The 23228-nt window shown below is 38.1% G+C and overlaps 3 protein-coding genes across 3 annotated transcripts; 2 read left to right on the top strand and 1 right to left on the bottom strand.

Moving 5' to 3' along the window:
- The first annotated feature begins 1960 nt into the window (after positions 1–1960).
- LOC110920823 (calcium/calmodulin-regulated receptor-like kinase 2) lies at positions 1961–5324 on the top strand. The gene is made up of 6 exons (XM_022165023.2): positions 1961–3308; positions 3422–3575; positions 3635–3761; positions 3833–3918; positions 3995–4363; positions 4983–5324. Exons 1-5 carry the CDS (start codon positions 3019–3021, stop codon positions 4076–4078), a joined length of 741 nt encoding a protein of 246 aa, XP_022020715.1. The 5' UTR covers positions 1961–3018; the 3' UTR covers positions 4079–4363; positions 4983–5324.
- A 26-nt stretch (positions 5325–5350) lies between these two features.
- Positions 5351–7256, bottom strand: LOC110920822 (F-box/kelch-repeat protein At5g15710). The gene is made up of 2 exons (XM_022165021.2): positions 7074–7256; positions 5351–6824 (listed from the first exon to the last, which is right to left on the bottom strand). Exon 2 carries the CDS (start codon positions 6810–6812, stop codon positions 5526–5528), a length of 1287 nt encoding a protein of 428 aa, XP_022020713.1. The 5' UTR covers positions 6813–6824; positions 7074–7256; the 3' UTR covers positions 5351–5525.
- Positions 7257–7753: 497 nt separating this feature from the next.
- On the top strand, positions 7754–8490 carry LOC118485129 (transcription factor TCP4-like; the record flags this gene model as incomplete). The annotated part of the gene is made up of 3 exons (XM_035981387.1): positions 7754–7914; positions 7978–8176; positions 8284–8490. Coding segments are annotated over 3 exons (567 nt in total), but the record flags the coding sequence as incomplete, so codon positions are not given.
- Between the last annotated feature and the right edge of the window lie 14738 nt (positions 8491–23228).

Genomic DNA, 23228 nt, shown 5'->3' with positions numbered 1-23228 from the left:
TAATAAAGATCCACCATTTAGAAAAAAATTAATAATGAAAATCAAAATTATTACGGACACCGGAAATAAATAACATGTGGGGTATTTTTAAATGATTTGTATATAGTTATTCAAATATAATTTCCTAACGATAAAAAAGAATTTTTACAATTAAAAAAAAGAAGGTAAAAATAGATGAACGAACCAGTGCAACTGTGTGCCTATTTTTTAAAAACTAAAATAACTCTGTATAAATATATTATTTTATAAAATCATTCAAAAACGGTACAATCATATTTTATTTTCTATCTTTTTTTTTGAATTTTCAATAGAAATGTTAGTTTAATCTAATTAAAAAAAAAATCTTATATAGAGATCATAAACAATCGTAAAATAAATAAAAAAATAGTACCATTTTAACTAAAAATAAATAATCGTAAATATTAAATCCTTAAATGGATTTGTTTTGTTAATTTAACATAAAATTAAACTATAAAAGGTGTAAAATAAATAAAGGGAAATTGGCCTGTAATAATCCCACCTAGACCTTATTGGCCATTAATAATCCCACCTCAGAATATTCCCCCACCAGTCCCACCTTTCACCTATTTTTTCTACAATGGTCCCCCGTTAAAAAAAATTAACGGAGTTAAGCTTTTTTCCAAATTACAAACAGATTTTTTAGGGCTTTTGATTAGAACAACGATACGAGTCCATTTCCGAATGATGAAAATGGCGCTTTAATTCGGTTGTTTAAATTTCCAATTAACCAAAATTAAGTCACTTGGAGCACCATTTCGAAATAAGTTTTACATCAATGGACTCGTATCATTGTAGGAAAAATATGTGAAAGGTGGGACTGGTGGGGGGAATATTCTGAGGTGGGATTATTAATGGCCAATTAGGTCTAGGTGAGATTATTACAGGCCAATTCCCAATAAATAAAAAACCAGGACCATTCTAAATAAAATTAAAAAATCATAACAGTTAAATCGTTAAATGGATTAAAATGTAATTAAGGAGACCAAATTAATGCTATGATTATTGATGTAGACTAATTTTTAGTGAAACATGATTAAATTTAACTGAATGTTGAATGTTGATTGGTTTGTTTTAGTCAAATCTAATTAATGCACTGGAATAGGGTGTAAATGAAAATTAGAGTAGGGTGTATATAGAATAACCCAAACAAATATTGGAGACGCCTTGGTTTGGGAAACTCACACAAAATAAGCAACTTCAAAGGAAGACACGTGTAGGAAAGGTCTAGGTTTAGGGAACTCACATCTAGTTTAAAAATTCTTGGGCCCAGGCCTACCCAAATTTTGAAGGAAAAGGCTATGTAGACGCCAAAGAATGAACGAAACATCTTGAAAAGGCTACATAGCCTCCGAGGTGGGGAATAGTCTAAGCCTAATATTTTATTTTTTCTTTTCCATCACGATTTCTAAATGAGCATAGCTTTATCATACCATAATATCTTTTTTTAAGTTGCACCAAATTTTGAAAAGCAAAAAAAAAGTCAGGCTTAGACTCTTCCCCAACTTGAACCCATGTAGCCTCTTCAGGGAAAGGGTCTACACATACACGTTTCCTCCATTCTTTGGTGTCTAAGCCTAATCTTTTTCATTTTTTTCTTTTCCACCAGGCTATATATTTAAGAAAATATTATCGTATGAAAAAGTTATGCTTGTTTAAGAATCATGCTAGAAAAGAAAAAAAGGAAAAGGTGGGGCCTAGACGCTTCCTACACGTGTCTTGTTTTTTCCTTTGCTTGTTTTGCGTGAGTTCCTGAACCTAGACGTCTTCAATATTTATTTTAATAAAATACATCTATGTTCATTTTGGTGGATTTAAAAAAACAGTTGGAGTTTTAGGCACAGTGGGTGGTGGTCCGTTGGCAAAGGCAAACCTTTAAACACCATGGGAAAGGGAGGTCTTGGATTCAAGACAACAAGAATAAAAGAAATTTGCCCTTAAAAAAATATATATAGCCTTGTTTGATACAGGGTACAAAAAAGTAGGAAATGATGAGAAGCCCAAGACGCTTCATGCCAATCAATCATAAAGACAAGATCAATGCATAAATCTGCACGGCCGGTCCGGCAGCAATGTCAGTATTTGAACAAACAAATTTTTTGAAAAAGGCGGGAATTTTATAAAACTCAAGCAAGGTGCTCAAGGAACATTACATACGGAAGGAAAAAACAAAAGAACAGACGCCTAATACATCACCTAAATTGAGGGTTTTTTTTTTTTATAAGTTAAACGCTTTCCAATTATCCCAACCAATTTCCGCTAGTCCAGCTCTGTTCTTTATCCATGTGAATGATACCGCCTTGACGTCGGATATTAGTTTAGACACCGATGTTGACTTATGCTTGAAGATGATGTCGTTTCTTGACAGCCATATGATCCAGCATGTTGCCGCCACTACCACATATAAACTTCTTTTCTTGACTTTGTTACATTTCTGTGAGAGGATAAGTTCAAATAATTGAACAACGCTTAGGGAATACCTTGGCAGGGGCACATTTGAACAAACAAATGGCAGGCCTTTGACCACTTCATTCTCTTTTTCTTTCTTTCTTCATCAATCAACAACTCCAATGCACTAGTATCTCATCATCAACAGGTTTGCTCCCAACATGTAAGGTTTCTTACTTTCTTTGCAGCATAGAAAATTACCTCATGATTTATTATTGTTTACTTGCTTGTTTTGTAACGTTACATAAACACATCTACATTATGCTTAAACTCTCTTTTTATTTTTGGAATTCATGTTATATGTACCAACTATTATTTATTTATTTTGTACACATGTATTACGCAGTTCTCTACTTAAATAAAATTGGTTTTGTATTAAACGCGCTCCTACTGATAAAATTGTTGAAACAAAGACGGTCCACAAGCGTCTCAATCTTTTCTTCTACACCAAAAATTAAGTAAACAATTGTGTTTACTATTTTGATGATACAGAAGAACCTGAAGAAGTTGTTTACAAGATGTTCTTATTGATAGTGAAAAGAGAGCAAAAACATGGTTCACAAAGTTGATTTAGTAATCATCGGAGTCTCTGTGGGTCTGGCCGTTGGCATACTTATAGCAACACTCGTATTCTTCGGCATATGGTGGTACAAAAGACATAAATGCCCCTCATCCGCACTACCTACAAACAAAAGTAGTGTTGTAGAAGACACAAGTATTGCCTTTAACAACTCTGTTGTAACAGTTAAACTGTCAACTTATCCTGCAAAAACTTCACCAATTGCTACACTACTGTATACCAAGGCGTCGGCAGCATCCGGATTACTGAAATACTCTTACAAGTATGTGCTTTAGCTTAAGAATATGTTTTACCAAAAAAACATGCGAGTTGGGTCTTTTATATGTTAATGATTTATTTATGATCTTAATATAACCGCATAATTATACTATTCAGGGACGTCCAAAATGCCACGAAAAACTTTACGACTATATTGGGACAAGGATCGTTTGGTCCTGTATATAAAGCGGTGATGCCAGCTGGCGAAATTGTTGCGGTAAAAGCTCTTGCTTCGGATTCTAAACAAGGGGAAAAAGAGTTTCAAACTGAGGTATGGTTTAACATATTAACTGTTTCTGTATGCATTAAAATTTGAGTATCTTTTTGCAGGTATCTCTTTTAGGAAGGCTGCATCATAGAAATTTGGTGAATCTAGTTGGATATTGTGTAGACAAAAGGCAACGAATGTTAATATATGAATACATGAGGAGCGGAAGCCTTGCAAGCTTTTTATATAGTAAGTTAGTTAGTTTAGTACATTAAGCGCACCATCTCAAACTAATTATTACGATTAACAACGATTGTTAGATGAAGAGAAAACCACCTTGAATTGGGAAGAAAGGCTTCAAATTGCTCTTGACATATCTCATGGGATAGAATATCTTCATGATGGGGTAAATATATTCATATATCCTTTCTTTTTCTTATCGTCTTTTTAATTATTACGCGTAAAAATGGTTCATCAAGCAGGCAGTTCCACCGGTCATACATCGAGACTTGAAGTCTGCTAACATACTGCTAGACCACTTAATGAGAGCAAAGGCAAGATCTTAGATCGCATTCATCGTATTACTACTGTCATTTGACTTTGAAATAGAGTATGATGGATAAATGTTTTTTTTAACGATATAGGTTGCTGATTTTGGCCTGTCGAAAGAAGAAGAGGTTTACGATGACAAAAAATCATGCGTTAAAGGTACATATGGCTACATTGATCCTGTGTATGCATCCACAAATAAGTTCACCAAAAAGAGTGACATCTATAGTTTTGGGATTATCCTGTTTGAACTCATTACAGCCATTCATCCACATCAAAATCTTATGGAATATGTCAATCTAGTAAGTTTATACTCACTTTATATATGTTATTTTAGATTCTTTGCAGCTCAGCTCCTCATTAAAGTTTATAACAAATACATTCAGGGATGCCGGATGGATGCACGATAATAACAACCTCTTTTTTTCTATTATAATCATCCCAACTAGCATCCGATAAGTCACGAGTAATTTTCCTCTATTAATCGCTAGACCGCTAGACGATCAACGGCAGTCCTAATCGGCAAAAACATCAGTGATTCCGGACAAAGACAAATCCCGACCATTTTCCAGTCAAACCTTGTAAATTTCAGTAAATAATCTTGTCTACTTAAAAAAATGAGCCGATGAGAGGTTAAAAATTGTCTTGCTAAAATAATTACACATAAAAATGTATGCGTATGTAAATAAAACTGAAGATTACATAATCTCAATCCGATTAATCCCTGTACCCCAAAGGCCGACTAGCGCCTAGCGATTCATTATAAGACATTCTTGTAATTTGTAATTCCATATATCTTTTAAGAATCTTGATTGATTGGAAGGTTGATTAAATAGTAGTTAAGAACTTCAAACTCGAACCGAATCAACTCTCTTTTTTTCCATATGTTGTTGATAGATATACAACATCTGTTATTGTCAGGCAGCCATGAGTTCAGATGGTGCCGATGAAATCCTCGACAAGAAACTAGCGGGAGAGTGTGATCTCGAAGAAGTTAGAACGTTGGCTAGACTAGCTCATAGATGCTTGCATAAAACACCCACAAAACGACCTACCATTGGCGAGGCTTCACAGGCTATAAAAAAGCTTAAGCATAGGCGGCGTATCACGAGATCAGAGACCGCGTCTTTTGGAGGCCAAGAATTTTCAGGGTTTCATAGAGTTGCAACAGAATCAGTTAAAACGTCAATGAAACCTCACAAATGACAACATGAAGAAAGAAATATCGTCTTTTTTATTCTTTCGGTTCATTTTCTTCTGATGTATTCGACATGTTTTTGAAACTTGAATTTCAACATTGTTTTATGTTTAGATTCTTCATGCATAATAGATTTTCAGTAAGTATACAAAAGAATAAATAAAAATTATACTCACATCTAAACACAGGTAATTTGATTTGAGCCTACATAAAGATTTAGAAGCCGGTTTCTTCACAATCGATTGCGATTACAGCGAGCAGTTAGTTTAGTAGATTGAAGCATCGAACCTCGGCTCATAAAAACATACCTGACTTGTATACAACTGAAGAGCACAGCCCGCAATCCACGACCATACCTTTTTATCAACATCATATAGCAAGCCCTTCCCTTGATTCCACGACGTAAAAAGAATCAAATTATTCTGTCCGAAACACTCGAATCTCTCTGCGGATAACCGCAAGAGAGCTCTAAAATATTTCGATGGCATTCTGGTAATCTCGACCCACGTCGCTTTCACATGATCCAACTCCCAAATTTTCATACTTTGAAGAGTACTGTAAAGCCCAACTCTACCAACCAGAAATAACCGCTTTTTGGTGCCCGAAATCAAATACCCGTCTAATAAAGATCGCGGGAATTTTGCGGGTATGTGTTCCCAGTAGCCGGTGTCGAGCCCGTACATCATTAACCCGAGCGGTGAAAGTGTTTCAAGATATAATCGTGGGTCACAAAACGCCAACTTTGACGAGCAAAGATTGGTGGCTGGCATCTTTTGGTGCACGGACCATTTATTAAGCTTTGAATCGTATACTTCGATTGGCAACGGTTGGTCACCGTAAAGATCGTTTGCAGCAACGATTTTGAAAGACTTTTGTTTTCGGTCAACAACCATGGTCAACTGTCGTTGCTGGTTGTAATGCATAGTTGGTAGCATTCTACATGTTTGTGTGAGGGGGTTGCAGATTAGGGTTTTGAAAGTTGACCCGTCAAGACCCGAAAAGCAAACTAACCCCCCGGATGATCCGACTAACCAAATAGCCCATTGAGGTAAGAATGTGAACGGAATTCTGTACCATTGCTTTAACGGCAAGCTAAAAACCGAACATTGTGGTGTTTGCGATTGCGAGTTTTTCCAAAATGTGAGAAGACAAGGCCCATGGGATGGGACTTGCGAATGAAACTTCAGAAACCCGTTATCCAACAGGATCGAATTCCATCTTTTACAAACCGAACGAAGACGAAAGATCATGAAAGGCGGGACCCACGCTAATATCTCGTTCAACAAATCTTCGGGCAGCATAGCCCATATGTCATCTTCCATTTGAACATCGGTATGAGGAGGTTTAGCAAACTTAGCCATGGTTTCTTCATCTAAACCCCTCGGTTTCGTCTTGATCACCTTCTGTTTCGACGGGCTAACGTTTCTTGACCCGACCCCTCGCCCTATCGGGCTCGTGTTCCTTGACCCACCCTCACCCTTTCTAACCAATTGGGTCATTAAATCTCGTGACCAACAATTCGAAGACTCACCAATTCCAATCCCAACCACCATCTTCCAAGATTCCTAATTTGACCCAAATTAATGTTGTCAAGAACCCTAATTTCTTAATCCCCAATTCGAATTATCAAAACCCTTTTCACACAAAGTTACAAAGATCCCAAAAATTAACACAATTCAATTCTGGGTTCAAGAAAGTCTACAAGAAAAAACCCTAATTTCTGTAGGATTCAATTTGGGTATTTTCTAAAGAAGCAAAATTATACAGATTAAGAGACATACATAAAGAGATTCAAAGTTTTCAGCTTTAATTACCTTTGATCATCGAATGGATTGCTTTTTTGTTGAAAGATTCATTGGACATATGAAATTCATACCCAAATGATGGATGAAATGATGATTGATTGTGGATAGAAACAAAAAAGAGTAATGATTTGGTGTTGGGTGCTTCTCCTTTGATTCTTTTTTTTTTTTCTTTTTTTCTGGATAGTTGTTGAGCACTCGTTAAAATAATGCAATATTTAATGTATATGATTAGTATTTAATGGTCCTATGCTCATGTTTCATGTCCCCATATTCAATTTAAATTCAAAACTTGCCGCTATTAATTTCTTAGGTTATTTTAACCAAGTTTAATTCAATATGTACAAGAAGTAACATGTATAAATGTATAATGTGATTCAAGTTAAAACTGACTCTATAGTTAAGATTGATTCTAGAGAAAAATGCCTGGATAGTCCCTGTGGTTTCGTCTTTTTTCACCTATAGTCCCCAATTTTCTAAAACTACCTGAATAGTCCCCAAGTTTTCATTTTTTGTTCCCGGATAGTCCATGGGCCTAACTTCAGTTTGTTTTCTCTGTTAAGAGGGTGTGAAATGACAAAAATACCCTTTCCTTAAAAAGGCCAAACCATAGGGACTATCCGGGCATCTTCTTCATTTTTATTTATAAAACCCCACTACCACACTTCATCTTCAACCTCCACCCACCATCACCCTCCTCCACCATCACCTCCACAATCACTGTGGACTGGCTTATTAAGAAGGCTAAAGCCGCCATTGATGAGCTGGCTGAGTTGCCGGCTTGGACGCCCACCGCTGGAAAACCCTCAATTGTGAATCTTGAACAAAACCCTAATCAAGAAAATGGGAATTATCGATAATTAGGGCAATTGGAAAATGACCCAGATGAGGATATTGGTGATAATCAAATGGGTAGTGCTCAAAATTCGAGCTTTTTGCCTGCATCTGTTGATTTGGTTAAATCTTTTTTTCCGATCGGTGGTTCCGGTTCATCAATGGCGGTGGGGAATACCGGTTTATCAGTGGTTCAGTTTCACCGGAATTTTCCACAGAATCAAGATCTGAAGCTTTCTCTTCAGTCGTTTCAAGATCAGATGCCTCAGCATCAAACTGTTGTAAGGAATAATAATATTTATTTTGACGGCTCTAGTTGGCCAGAGAATGGTGGGTTTGTGTTTAATTCACTGCCGGCGGCAGCAACACAAACGCGACGTTTCTGCAGCCGTTGTTCGGCCAACCAACAAACAATCAGTTGTTAAACTATATTTCTCAGATGGGACCTCTTCAGTCCAGTAACTCACCTCCGGTTCGTGCCTGGGTCGACCCGCATCAAACCCCGGGTTTCCATCACCCGTTTTCCTTGCCCGGATTGCTTGGTGGTGGCGCACGACGGCAACGCAGGAGAGATAGGGAGAGCAAGGAGAGATAGAGAGAGAGAGAGAGAGCGCATCGGGGAAAGAGGAGCGACGGCGACAGCGGTGGTGACTTATTTTTCAGGCGGAGGAGGGTGATGGTGGGTGGAGGTTGAAGATGAAGTGTGGTGGTGGGGTTTTATAAATAAAAATGAAGAAGATGCCCGGATAGTCCCTATGGTTTGGCCTTTTTAAGGAAAGGGTATTTTTGTCATTTCACACCCTCTTAACAGAGAAAACAAACTGAAGTTAGACCCAGGGACTATCCGGGAACAAAAAATGAAAACTTGGGGACTATTCAGGTAGTTTTAGAAAGTTGGGGACTATAGGTGAAAAAAGACGAAACCACAGGGACTATCCGGATATTTTTCTCTTGATTCTATATAAAACATGATATCAAAGCCGGCCCAATGGGCTTCTAACCCTAGGCACAGGACTAGGGTCACCCAAATTGAAAGGCCTCCAAATTTGTTGTAGATTTTTTCTATACTAGGCCCATTTTTATTTTATACTAAACAACCCAAGGGAATAAAGGCCCATTTTCAATTTAATGATAATAAAGACATGTTTTCCTTCTTTATTATGCGTACTCTTCCAGAATGAAAGGCGGCTGGGTTCAAGTTGGAACTCAAACTGAGAAGAAAAGAATTGTCGCACCAATCATGAGAATCGTCGCACCAATTACCATGAATCGTCGATTGCAGGTTACAGATAAGTAATTAACCTATATATCTTCTTAATCGTCGATTGCAGTTTTGATATACAATTAGTTCTCGATTTGATATAGAGTGCCTCACCTCAGTTCTTGATTTGATACTGTGGCAAAAGCTTTATTATCGATTTGATATTATGAATTTGTGGCAGACGTGGATTCTTCGTTCTCGGAACTCAGTGGCGGGAGATTGATATTGATACATGTATTGAATGTTCAGCATACAAATGCCTGCAGGTAATGTTTTTCTTTATTTTCTCTTTTTGTTTGTTGTATAGACTTGTATAAGAAATCTAGCCACATTCATAATCTTTCATATTTGCCTATCTCTGAAACGTTTAGATTATAATTAGATTTGGCTGCTTTTGAAATTGGAAATAAGGGATTACTATTGATACTAGAAATCCCACAAATTACCTATTTACCCCTTTTGGAACTGATGATCTGATTATTTCAACTTGAAGTCGTAATCAGTTTTTAGTCATTGGGTCAACATATCTTGCTTCTTATACTAGCTGTCTTTGACTTTCATTCACACTCCTCATTTAGCTGTCTTTGGCTCAGCATATCTTGCTTCTTATACTAGTTGTCTTTGACTTTCATTCACATTCTGCATTTAGGCTCAGCATGTCAAATATATTTATACTCATAGAAAAAGGGCCACCACTTCGTAGTTCGATTAGGGCCTCCGAAAACGTAGGAACGACACTGCATGATGTGGATAACTAGTTCTTTTCTATAATAACAATGTACTCCATTATCTTTATAGATATACGAGACTGTATGTAGTGGTTGGGGCTGTGGGCGTGAGGGATGCCACCTAAGCCCATGGGGCGTGGCACATCGTCTCCTTAGGTGTATTTGGGGCATGAGCAAGCATTGCGTGGTTGTGGTCACGAAGACTTGTTTAATTTTTCACCATTGAATTGTGTTGAAAAATGGAATTGTATCATTAGAGTTTAAATAAATAAAAAAAGGCAAATTGGATTTAAATAATCACAGCTTTCTAAATTTGGCCGATAATAATACAAACTCAGTTATTGGCCGATAATAACCCTAACTGGTCCACTTTTGGCCGATAATAGTCTGCGTTAATATAGCTTAACGAATTTAAGTTTTTTTTCCGCATTACAAATTGATGTTTTAGGGCTTTTGATTAGAACGAGGATACGAGTTGATTGATGTAAAATTTACCTCGAAATATCGCCAAACGACGAAAACGGTGCTTCAATTCAGGTGTTTAAACTTCTAATTAACAAAAATCAAGTCAATTGAAGCATCGTTTCGAGGTAAGTTTTACATAAATCGACTCGTATCCTCATTTTGATCAAAATCCATAAAACATCAGTTTGTAATTCGGAAAAAAACTTAACTCCGTTAACCTATTTTTAATGACAAACTATTATCGGCCAAAAGTGGACCAGTTCGGGTTATTATCGGCCAATAACTGAGTTGGGATTATAATCGGCTAAATTGAGAAAATTGAGATTATTTAAATCTAGTTTGCCAATAAAAAAGTTGTTTTTTTTGAAAAATAATGAATTTTATTATAGAAAGAATTATATTTATATAGTTGTTTTCTTTTTCTGAGTTATCTATTTGTTTATCAAAAGATGGTAATCATGGTATTGTGATTGATTAATGTACATTTTTTTTCTTAACCTTGTCCTGTTATGGGAGAATTAAGGTATATAATCATTAATCGAAGGGAAAATAATGTTAAGGGTATGTTTGGCAAAAGTAGCTGGTGGCTGGTAGCTGAAAGCTGGAAGCTGGTGGCTGGAAGCTGGTAGCTGGTAGCTAGTAGCTGTAGCTTTTTAGATATATTTGGTGTTTGGTAGAGTAGCTGGAGCTTTTAATAAAATGTATAAAATTACCAAAATGGACATAACTAAAAATTTAGAAAGTTGGTGCATTAAAAAGTTCCTTATTTTTAGAGGTTAAAATAGTCATTTTTCCCTAAAAGCTTGTAGCTCCTTCTAAGCGTTCAACCAAAAGCTTCAAGCTCCTAACCTAAAAGCTTAAAGCTCCTTCAACCAAACAAGACTTTTTATTGAGTAGGAGCTTTTTCTTAAAAGCTTAAAGCTAGAAGCTCCTAAAAGCTTCATGCCAAACATACCCTAAATAGTCTTGTAGTGTGCGTGATGAAAAGCATCCACATTCGATATTATTATTATTATTATTATTATTGTTATTATTATTATTATTTAAATTGTTAGTTCAACATTTTCTTGTTTTCATGTTTTATCATATTTATCTATCTTAAAACCCTTATGTATTAATATAACACTAGAAAAGTAAAAACACATAAACATGTTTTTTATTTTTCCTCTTCCCATTATTTCTTATTTTGAACACGAGGCGACGACAACAACCATACCTACTAGAGTCATACCCATAATCAAGCTCAGGCCCGACCCATAGGGTGTGCAGAGTGTGCCATCGATCAGGGCCCAACAATTTTTACTATCCGGGCATTTAACTCTTTAGATAATTAATCATCAATCTTATGTTTACTTAAAAACGAAGGCATTAATATAATAATAAAAAGTAAAAACACATAAATTGCTTTTCATTTTCCTTTTCTAATGTTGATGCAACAAATACTAGACCGATGGTAGTAGCTGGGTTGGTTAGACAAAAGGGTTGAAGGGTTTAATTTTGCCTAACGCAGGTTGTGGGGTCCCCCCACGTTTGCGAGACGTGGAGAGAGGTTCACTAGTTAGATTTTGTTGTTTGCTCAAAATCCTCAGCTGAGGTGTGTTCAGCTTTGGATGAAGGAGCAGTGGAAATGTGTGTGTTGAATGTGATGAAGAGTGACTCGTATGAAACAAGTACTCAAGAGCAAAGACTAGAGATCCCAGTGGAATCAGGGCTGATCGGAATGTCTCTAGCACTAAATGAAGTGTAGTATATATAGAGAAGGTCATCACTCAAAGAGGAAACCATTGACTAATGAAACATGCTTGCATTGGGGGACTTACCCTTTTGGGGGTTGAAGCGTTTTGACCTGCGGGTAAAAGACTACACTCTGTGCATTCGTCTTACTTTTGCGGCTAGGAGAGTTGTTGAAGTAATCAGAGACATGACTGATTACTGTACACATGCTGCTTTATCCTAGCTCCCGGGTTTTTAACCTTTGAACCTTTTAACCTTTTAAGCGTTCATGTGTTTAAGTCATTTTATTTTGGTCTTGGGCTTCCCCCGTCATCAGCCCCCCAAGTCAGAGGTTTTTGGGAAATGAGCTGAAAGACTTCTGACTTTTACACATTTATTTGTATTGCTTAAAAGCTTCAAGGCTTGAAGGCTTGAAGGGTTCTTTACAGTTGAGTTTTTTGAAATTTGAATTTTGACAAGACAGTTGATGTGATTGACGGCAGTTTCTGCAGAGAGCAGGTTAATTAACTGCCGTGTAATCATAACCTCTATTGGTTTTTATTTTTCATTTATTGTTCAAGACAACCAACAATTCTTCTCCATTTTCTCTCAAGTTTCCTTCCATATTCTCCTTTCCGTTTTCCAGGTTAGTTTTGATTTCTTTGTGTGTTTTACTTGTTCTTTACTTTTGATCATGGGTGCACAGAAAGATCTTTCCGTTAGTTTTTCACGCCTCACCCAAGAGGAAGTGGAGAATTTTTGTATGGATTGGGGCATTGGTCTTAAATTCAATCCGGTTGCACCGGGTTGTGATAAATCCGTTGATCAACGTCCCCCCGGTTTGATTGCTTTGTACTGTCGGCATTGTGAATTTTCCAACCTTCGTCATCCTTTCTCGCTTTTTGTATTGAACGTTTTGGAGTATTATCGTGTTTACTTTAGCCAAATTCATCCCAAGGGTATGGATAGGGTTTTGCACTTCGAGGTTTTATGTCGGGCTTGTGGTTATAATCCTTCGTTGTTGTTATTCCGTCGGTTTTTTCGTTTGGCTAAAAACGGTGATTGGGTCACCTTTGAGACATCCAAGGTTAAAACTTGCCTAATCTCTTCCATGGTTACCACACTTGGTATTTGGAAGGATCGATTTTTCTGGGTTTCTGATTCTATTATCCCCTTCAAAATGGTGTGGAGGCACCCGGATGCCGTTCTCAATGATCTGGAACCTTCCGAGTCTGATTTCAATGAAGTTAGGCATCGCACTGATATACGCAAGCAGATCTCACCGGAGACAGGGCTGACATGGAAGTTGGAACGCCGCCTAACGCAGGTCGTGGGGTCCCCCCACCAGAAAACTCAGGACGGAATGGGGTAGACTAAAACACATCAGAACTTCCCGGTTGCAAACTCAAACCGTAGTGAATTTAGAGCGAGCGAATCCAGTTGAAGCTTAACATCGGTACTGATAACGGTCCGTTACTATGCTCGAAATAAATTTATCTTTTTGCTTCCGCTGGTTCTCACTCGTCGACTCTAGTAGTCAGACTTAAGAATGCAGTTTTGTGGTCCTTACTTCCCCTGAATTTCGTCCTAAGTCTCCTTAATTCGGAAACTTTCAGTATGGAACAGTTAGCTGATAAGCGCAGGAAACCACTCGTTCATTATGTTTATATACCAAAAACAGGTTCTTAGGGTTGTCCTATGGACCACCCGTCATATCTTACTAAACTAAGAACGATTTCGAACTCGTCACAGTACATGAATCCTTCATCTTCCTAAAGTTGACCATTGTCGGGTCTCGGGTATAATCAGCTCAAAATTTCACGGATTTGTGACAACTGGCACAAAACCGGTAATTTCCGCCCTTAGATCATTGGTTTGGACCGCTTCGTAATTTATTGGAAAATCCACTTTGATTCTCTTCTTCTCTTGTGCAGCGCCACCGTCACCACCATCTCTCGGGTAATTGGGTCAGGTAAACGGTTATAGATTACGATATTAACTAAGCTCAGCATTTAACCATTCGGAGTCAGAAGAATGCTCCCCCGTGAATTTCGTGCGAAAAATAGAATCAAGCGGCCAAAATGCGTTTTCTCGCGTATTTTGTAGCAGGCTCGACGGGATCTGTATCCTCGTCCAGGGCGACCCTATTATCCTCTTTAGAACAAAACTACACTCACGACATTTTTTTTTGACAATTTGTCCTGATATGACCTTTTTCTGGAATTGATCCGGATAGAGAAATTGTACCTTAGACTATAAATAGAACCTTTAGGGATTCGAAGAAATTCTCATTTGACAGGAAAAAGAGATCACCAATGGTTTGCAGCTCACAAATTCACTCAAATGGCCACTCCCCGACGTTTCCGCCATGATTTGGAAACCCACAAACCGCAAGACTTCTGCGGCGAGCTTTTTCTCGAGCAGCCAGACTTTGATTTTGAGCTGACAATCTGTTAAAACGCCAAACTTGAAAGATGGGACGCACTGCTATCCTAGCCCTCATTTCCGATACTGATTCTTTCAAGGATTGTTTAAAACTACGGAGGTCATCTAGGTTTAACTTTGATAAGTGCCCTTCAAGGGTTCGTCCTTTTCTCGAACATTTGCTAGTTTTGTTAGGTGTTAGCAAATTGTGGGATAGGGCTAATCAGGATCCGGTTCTTATGAGGAATGGCCAGGGTATGCTTTTTCTTTGTTTTGCCTTTTTGGGATATCTTTATTTGGTGGCTTATTTGTTTTTGTTTTTAAAATATTTTGCAGTCATGTCTGATTTGGACTCTATTATGAGTGATGATACATCTGATGTTGCCTTTACGGATGCTCAAGCCGCTGAAGGGGATGATGCTGTTGCTAGGGGTGTAGAACAGAGGTTTGAAGATGCTGGCTATGTTAGTGTTTCTAACGTCAAGGGTTTTACTAAGCCTGCTGCTCCCAAGGCTTCAACCCGTCGTTTGCTAAGGAGTGCACCTCAATCTACTTCTTCTGATCCGGTGGAGATAAGTGATGATATTGAGGCTTTTGAGGGTCAAGATGTTGATGTTGAGAAGGAGAAAAAGTTAGTTGTTCATGGGAAGAAGAAGGCTTCGGCCAAGAAGGTTGTGACCACTCCTGATCAGGGTTCATCAAGCAGAGACGTTGAAGGGTTGAACGAAGATGAAGTTTATGTTCCTGATTGGATTATGAAGGTTGGTGATAGTTTCAAAGATCCGAGTGTTTGTGCTAATGTGTTAGCTCATTTTGCTCCTCCTGGCGTTCGTAGTGCGATATCTGAAATGGAAAGTGACCACTTCATATCAAGGTTGATGCTGAGTTCCTGCAACCTTTTTGCCTTGGTGGCTGAGGGTGTTACCCATTTTTAGAAGGTAATGCGGGAGTATGAGGAGTTTTCTAAGAAGAAGGAAAAGATGAAGTCTTCAATGGCTTCCACGAGGAAGGAAATTGATGGTTTTTCGAAGAAGGAAGAAGCTTGGGTCAAGAAGGTGGGTGAGTTGACAAGGAGGCACGAAATTGAGATAACTGATCTCAAGAAAAGTTTTGAAGATGACCAATTGAAGTTAAAAGCTGATAGGGTGGCCTTGGCTGTTCAACAAAAGGCCTTTGATGAAGAGAAAAATGGTTTGAAGGCTTCAGTTGTTCAAGCCACTGGTGATAACTAGTGGCTCATTGAGCAAGGCTTCCACCAGGTTGTTACCTACCTCCTTCATTCCAATGAGTTCAACTCTGCCCTTGGAGAGGTTTATACAAAGCTGCTGAATTTGGGGAAGCATCAAGGCCTTATTGCTGGTTTTAAACTTCATGAGTCTGGCCAGGTCTTGGAGCAATCTCCCCTTTTCCGTCCTGATGCTTCCGAAGTGTTTAAGGCATCTATCCAGCAGATGGAGGTTGACTTACCCATATGTAAGTCAAGTTGCTAATTGCTTTGGTAAACCTCTTTCTGTCTTACAGGAACTAAAGCCGGCTGGGCTTAATGAAAAAGTTTGTGCTGAGGTGTTTGATTCCCTGTACAAGAAACGTTCTCGTTCAGGAGATAGTGATGAAGCTTTTTCAGATGATGCCGATGTATCTAAAGAAGTAAGCCTCCTAGGTTCGGCTGTTGGGAGTGATGGTGGGTCAAAGGCTAAGAAGTCAAAGAAGGCCAAGAAGGTTAAGGGTGATGGTTCCGGGGCTTCTAAGCCTGCTGTTGATGCTTGAACAATATTCGTAGCTTTCTTAGCACTACTAAACAATTTGATGGTTTGTATGTTACTTTAAACAATTTTAGGTTTTGCAGGAACCCTTAAGGTTCTTGCTTTGTGGTTGTGGTTTGGCCTTGGTGGCCGTTTGGACAATTCTTAGGTTTACAAGCCACTAAGGCTTGTTTTAACTTGTTTGGATATTTGGAAGCCTTTTAAGGCTTCTTTTATTATATTACTAAGTTTCTACTACTTGCCTTGTGTTATGATTTTTGTGCTGGTGCCTGTTTTAGTAAGGCAGCTTGGTTGGCTTCAAGCCTTCAAGGCTTCCGGCTGTTTAAATGTTTATAGCTTGAAGCCTTCAAGGCTTCCGGTTACTACTTTAGTTTTATGACTTGATGTCTTGGTTTGTATTTTTGAGATTTGGGTTGTGTGCAACCTTTTTACTTGTGTTGTTGCGTTGCTCCTTGAATTATTTTTTTTATCTTTATGGTATTGTCTTTGTTGGATTTGTGTTGTCTCTATGTTTTTTATACCTTAAAGGGTTCAGTGCTGCAGTCACTTGGCCTTGGTATTTTTAACAAGAAGACATAGCACCTATCCTTTTATTTTCCTTAGTTTGATTTTAGTTCGTAAGCCTGTTTTTGATAAATTTACTAAGGCTTAAGGAACATTTGGTGTAGGCTGTTCGGACCCGTCTATGAGACAACTTTATTTTTAATTATAAGTCTCATGGAGTTGTATTGATTTAGGAACTCACCCCTTATATAGGTTCATTCAACCCTTGAACCTATTGAGCGATATGGCCTGGGAGCTTATCCCCTTACATGGCCCTTGCCATGGAGTTTTTTGCTAGGTTCTCAACTTGATTTTAGGATAGAAAGACAAATTTGATAAAACATCATCATTCATTCAAGAGATATTGTGTTATAAAAAGTGATCATAGGACAACTCTTGAAATACAACTTGTGAAATACAAACCAATCTTTCTTGATCAGAGATGAAACCTCTTAAGGGTTTTTCCATTCCAATGTCTTGGAAGCTTTTTATCTTCTGCGTCGGCTAGCTTATAGGATCCACCCTTGGGTGCCTCAAGGATTGTATATGGCCCTTCCCATTTTAGGCCAAGCTTTTCTTGGTTCTCTTTTTTACTAGCCTCATTGTTTCTAAGCACCAGGTCTCCTGGCTTGAAACGTTCATGCTTGACTCTCTTGTTGTAGTAAGCTTCCATCTTTTGTTTGTACTTGGCTTCTTGAATTGCAGCTTGGTCTCGTGCTTCCTCTAGGAGTTGTAAATTCAACATGGACTCTTTGTGGTTTGTTTCGAGATTCATGTTGATTGTTCTTTGAGTTACAACTCCTACCTCAGCTGGAATCACGGCTTCAGATCCAAACACCAAGTTGTAAGGTGTTCTTTTGTGGCTTGTTTTTCCGTTGTTCTTATAGCCCATAGAACACTTGGCAGCTCTTCAAGCCAATTGCTTTCATGCCTTCCCAATCTGGCTTTGATCCCTTCAACTATGTTTCGGTTCATTCTTTCAACTTGACTGTTTGATTGTGGGTATGCCACTGAGCTGAAAACCTGAGTTATTCTGAATTCTTTGCACCAAACGCTGAAAGGCTTTTCAGCAAATTGCTTTCCATTATCGGTGACAAGCACCCCCGGCAATCCATAGCGACAAATGATGTTTTCCCAAACGAAGTCAATGACTTGTTTGCTCATGATTTTTGCAAGTGGTTTAACCTCAGGCCACTTGGTGAAGTAGTCTATGGCCACTAATAAGAACTTCACTCCACCTTTGGCTAGTGGGAATGGGCCAACAATGTCCATTCCCTACTTATAAAATGGCCATGCTGAGGATATCGGGACAAGGTCATGCTTGGGGCTCTTTGGGATTGGTGCATGAATTTGGCAGGAATCACATTTTCTCAGTTGTTCAGCGGTGTCTCGGTGCATGGAAGGCCAAAAATACCCAAGGTTCATTAGTTTAGCAACCACCGTTCTTGCTCCAAAATAAGCTCCGCATATCCCTTCATGAACCTCTTTGATCAAGTACTGGCTTTGTTCGGGACCGACACATCTCAGCAAGGGTGCAACGTAACCATTTTTGTAGAGGATTTCACCTTGCAGCACGTACTGTCTAGACTTGACTTTTAACCCTTTCAGCCTCTGTTTGATCAGCAGGTAACTCACCATTTTTAAGGAACTTTTTAATTGGAGTCATCCAATTGGGGCCTTCTTTGGTGATTACATCTTGAACTTCCAATTCTTCAATTGATGGAGTTTTCAACATTCCATCAATACCTTTTTAGTCAGGTGGGCAAAGGTGAGAGAAGCGAGTTTACTCAAGGCATCAGCTTTCTTATTTTGGGACCTGGGAGTTTGCTTGATGGTGCATGTTTGGAATGTGTTTATCAGCTCTTTGGATTTTTGTTTGTACCTTTTCATATTGGGATCCTTTGCAACATAACTGTCATTCACTTGGCTTGACACCGGCAACGAGTCCGTGAAGACTTCAAGCTTTTGAACTTTCATTTCCTTAGCCAACCTTAAGCCGGCTATCAATGCTTCGTATTCAGCTTCGTTAATGGTGGTCTGAAATTCAAATCGAAGAGCATACGTGAATTCTAACCCTTCTAGGTTGATCAGAATGAGCCCAGACCCTGACCCTTCCACGCTTGAAGCCCCATCGGTAAAAAGCTTCCATGCTTCAAGGTCTGAGGGTTCAGTGGCAGCTGGGTTTACTTCAATGGCTGTTTGTTTTGGGACTTCCACAATGAAATCAGCCAAGACTTGGGCTTTGATGGCTTTTCTTGTAACATAGGTGATGTTATGTTCACCTAGTTCCACTGCCCATTTGGATAATCGTCCTGAATTTTCTGGTTTTTCAAGCACACTCTTAATGGGTTGGTCAATGACCACTTGTATAGGGTGTGCTTGGAAATACCTTCGAAGCCTTCTAGCCGTTTGGACTAGGGCTAGAGCAAGTTTTTCTAAAGGAGGATACTTGATCTCTGCCATTTTTAGCGTTTTGCTGAAGAAATAAACGGATACCTGAACTTTGTCTCGTTCAATGGTGAGGACCGCACTTATTGCTTCTTCAGCAACTGAAAGCTATACAGAGATCAATCCTCCCGTTTCCGGGGCTGCGATGTCTGGCAGTGAGGCTAGGTGTTGCTTCATCTGGTTGAAGGCTTCCTCAGCCTCATCAGTCCACTTGAAGTCCTTCTTGTCAGAGCATCCCTTGAGCGTTTTAAAGAAAGGCAAGGATCTTTCAGCCAATTTTGAGGTAAAATGCTTCAGGGCTGTAAGCTTCCCATTTAAGCTTTCCACCTCTTTTTTTGCTTCGTGGTGGCTTGGTTTCGAGGACAGCCTTGACTTTGTTTATATTAGCCTTTATACTTTGTTTTCCAATGATGTGCCCCAGAAACTTACCTTCTTCAAACCCAAACGAACATTTTTTAGGGTTGAGCTTCATGTTGACCTTCCTTAGGTTCTTGAAGGTTTCTTGGATATCATCGAGAATTTGATATTATGTTTTGCTTTTGATTACCAAATCGTCGACATATGCTTCCATGTTCCTACCAATTTGACTAGCAAAAGCCTTATCAACTAGGCGTTGGTAGGTTGCACCCGCGTTTTTGAGGCCAAAAGGCATCTTTTGGTAGCAAAAGATTCCTTTGTCCGTGTGAAAGGCAGTTTTCTCTTCATCTTCTTCCTTCATGAGAATTTGATGGTAACCCTTGTAAGCATTGAGAAAACACTTGAAAGGGTAGCCGGTTAGGGAGTCAACTTTGAGATCAATTTATGGCAACGAGTAACAATCTTTAGGACAAGCCTTATTCAAGTCTTTGAAGTCTATGCACATTCTCCAAGAGTTATCAGGCTTTCGAACCATGACTGGGTTTGCAACCCAGGACTGATACTTGACCTCTCGGAGAATCCCAGCTGATACAAGCTATTCAAATTCTTGGCATGCAGCCAAGCTTCTTTTGGGTGCTAAGCTTCGCTTCTTTTGGACAATAGGCTTGACATTGGGTGGTATTTTCAGCTCGTGTTCAGCAATGCTTCGAGGGATATGTCACACCCTGGCTTTGCGGAAGCGTGGTTTTATTTGGTGTGACTTCTTAATACCATAGCTTAATCACAACAAAGCTATATGAAATTAAAACCATGATGATCATCCATAACTTCATGTTTTAAAATAAAAATACGACAACATTGACTAAAGTCGACACATGCAACGAGTTACAACCCAACAAAATAAATAAAAAAAACATTGTTCATAAGACACAACCACAAACATAAAATAAACACCGTTTAAGACTTGTGACTCGTCCAGGCAAAAGTCACAATCCCTAAACGTGGATGACATCACTTCTTTACGCAGCATGAAGACATAGCATACCTCGCCAGATCCCTAATTCCCTGAAATACATGTAAGTTGAAAAATCAACAAAAATGTTGAGCGAGTTCATGTGAAAGTGAGTATGTAAAACCTTTGTAGTATAAAAATCTATGGTATGTAGAAAATAAGGAAAAATGAGATCACCATTGGTTTGCAAGGCCAATGATATGTGTGAAGTGCAGTAGGAAGACTCAAACCTAGCAGATTTTTGCGTCGGGCTCAAAGTCACCCCGAGGTCCGTACAGTTAGGCCTGGAGTTGGGCTCGCTACACCCAGATAGATCTACCGCTAATGACCCTCGGTCCTACAATGAGGATTAATGGCCTCCAGTTTCCGCCTACCCACTCACATGATCTAAGTAGTAACCCTCTTTACGCTAACCATACCATGTATAAAAGTATCCGTAATCATAGTAACATGTATTTCACCCCCGAAGTATAAAAGCTGAAAACAATTAAGAGAAAAGGGGGACATGAACTCACAGAAGTGCGTCTCGAAATAGTAAATCCCAATCAACCTGCTGCGTGACGACCTACACGTACTAATTTCTATTAGACGGATGGCCGTGCCTTGGCTTAAGGTTTAACATTTTTGGGAAATAGTTAGACAACTATTTCGTATTTACACTTCTTAATTATTTAATAATTATATTCCTTCCCAAGGATGAGGGTTTTAATACATGTGCGTTTTTATAATTCCAAAAATATATTTTAAGTCTCACTTAAAGAATATACTTTAATTACTTGTCTAAAACGTTTTAAATTCCCAAAATATATATATTCTTCCCAAAAATATTATATTTTATTCGATACAATTTCCAAAATAATACTTTTATCAAAATACACATCTAAGAGTATTTTCCGAAAACACATAAGTTACATTTTAAGGTTCGCGTAGTAACAACAATACCGGTATAACTTAAATATTTATTTGTGAGGGCGTTGGTATTATTTTGGAAGTCGTAACTTCATGATATTTTCAAGTTATATTATTTTTACTCTAAAAATAATATATATAGTTCACAAAATAATTATAAAATTACAAAAGCGTTTTACTATGAAATATATATTCTAAATATATATTTAACAAGTTTTATTTACGAAAATCCACCTCCGACACTTGGTTATTTTGTAACAAAAATCATGGCGAAGTTTGTTTGGAGAAACAAGTCAAAATATATTTATAATCACTTGTCACAAAAATATATCTAAGTGTTATTTTCTGGAAAAATTTCGCCAGAGTTTCCTCTGTAACTGGAGGTGGCCACGCTTACTAGCGTATCATTTACTTTCAAAATTCAATCAATCAATTTTCCAATCATCAATATACAATATTCAAACATCAAACTAGTAAAAAATAAGTATAAATCGCAAACTCATGAACTTGCAAGTCTTGTAAAAATACGTAGAGATTTTCTAACATATTTAGTGGGTCTGGTCATCTTTAAAAATAAAATTAGTTTCTCGAAAACTTTATTTTTAAAGAATATGTAATTTTATAACTTCTAGTCAAAAGTTACGAAAATGTTTCTTTGTTAAACTTTCTTGTCACACAAGTGTTTACACACTTGTTTATTCACTAAAATGCCTTTAGTTTATGTTAGATCCGGGTTTTAAACAAGACTTGTATTTTTCACTTGGTTCTTCCGAAAAACCACTTGTAGATCTTTAGATCTACTAGTTTAGAACCTTATTTTACAAGAAAATTCACATTTACACAAGTTCATGTTTTGTGAGTGGAAGAGTTTACCATCTTACAACCTTTACACTTAACATATCACTAGTTCATGTTCCATGAACATGATCTAGTGTGGTTAGATGATGATCCGTCCCACTACTAGCAACTAACAACATAAAACAATCACATCTAGACAAGATTCACAAGATTTACACCACTAGTTTCTCTTTAACCAACTAGTTCATCATTCTTTCAAGACATTAGTTTTGATCTTGTATGTTCTTGAGTTTTAACCGTTAAATCTCTTATTAACCACTTTAAGCAAGAACAAGAGGATAAAAGAAATGTAGTGAGGTTCTTGAGTTTCTGAATGCACTGAGCCTCCTTGTATGTCACCTTGCACCTTGGTATGTATGTGGATTGAGTGAACAAGACTTGAATGATGGTGAGATGGTGGGTGATGGTTTCGGACGAAAGTAGCAAGAGGGGGAAAGAGAGAGCAATTTTTTTGTGAAGTGATTGTGTGAATGAAAGGGTTAATCTTGTAGGTAAACTTATAGTCCAAAATGGTGCTTTACCCATCATATATTATGTTCACAAGATATTAGGCAAAGTTAATAAAATAATCAAAGAAATGGGTGGTGTGTCCCCACATGGGGAACCGATCGGATGAGAGGGGGGGGGGGGTTATGGTTGGATTTCAAATGGATAGTTAAGTGTCTAGTTAGTTTAGTTAGGATGTTAATTAGGTTGTTAGTGTGTTGTGTACTGTGACAACTTGAATTTCCAAGATTCCTATTTCGCATTTATTGCACGTTCTTGTATTGTTTAGTTGATTATTTGCACAATTAGTTGCTATGGAACTGTAACGTTTTAATACAATGAAGTGTATTGTGTGATTATGCATGG

Source organism: Helianthus annuus, chromosome 12 (genome assembly GCF_002127325.2).
Source record: "Helianthus annuus cultivar XRQ/B chromosome 12, HanXRQr2.0-SUNRISE, whole genome shotgun sequence".
Lineage (NCBI taxonomy): Eukaryota > Viridiplantae > Streptophyta > Magnoliopsida > Asterales > Asteraceae > Helianthus > Helianthus annuus.
The sequence above is the reverse complement of the archived record's forward strand: the minus strand, read 5'-3'. Positions and strand labels throughout refer to the sequence as shown.

Bases quoted from the DNA above. Each gene is read 5' to 3' on its own strand.
- LOC110920822 (XM_022165021.2), bottom strand. From the start codon at position 6,812: ATGGTGGTTGGGATTGGAATTGGTGAGTCTTCGAATTGTTGGTCACGA.
- LOC110920823 (XM_022165023.2), top strand. From the start codon at position 3,019: ATGGTTCACAAAGTTGATTTAGTAATCATCGGAGTCTCTGTGGGTCTG. The intron at 3,309-3,421 runs GTATGTGCTTTA...TATACTATTCAG, and splicing joins TTACTGAAATACTCTTACAA to GGACGTCCAAAATGCCACGA. The intron at 3,919-3,994 runs GTAAATATATTC...TTCATCAAGCAG, and splicing joins TAGAATATCTTCATGATGGG to GCAGTTCCACCGGTCATACA.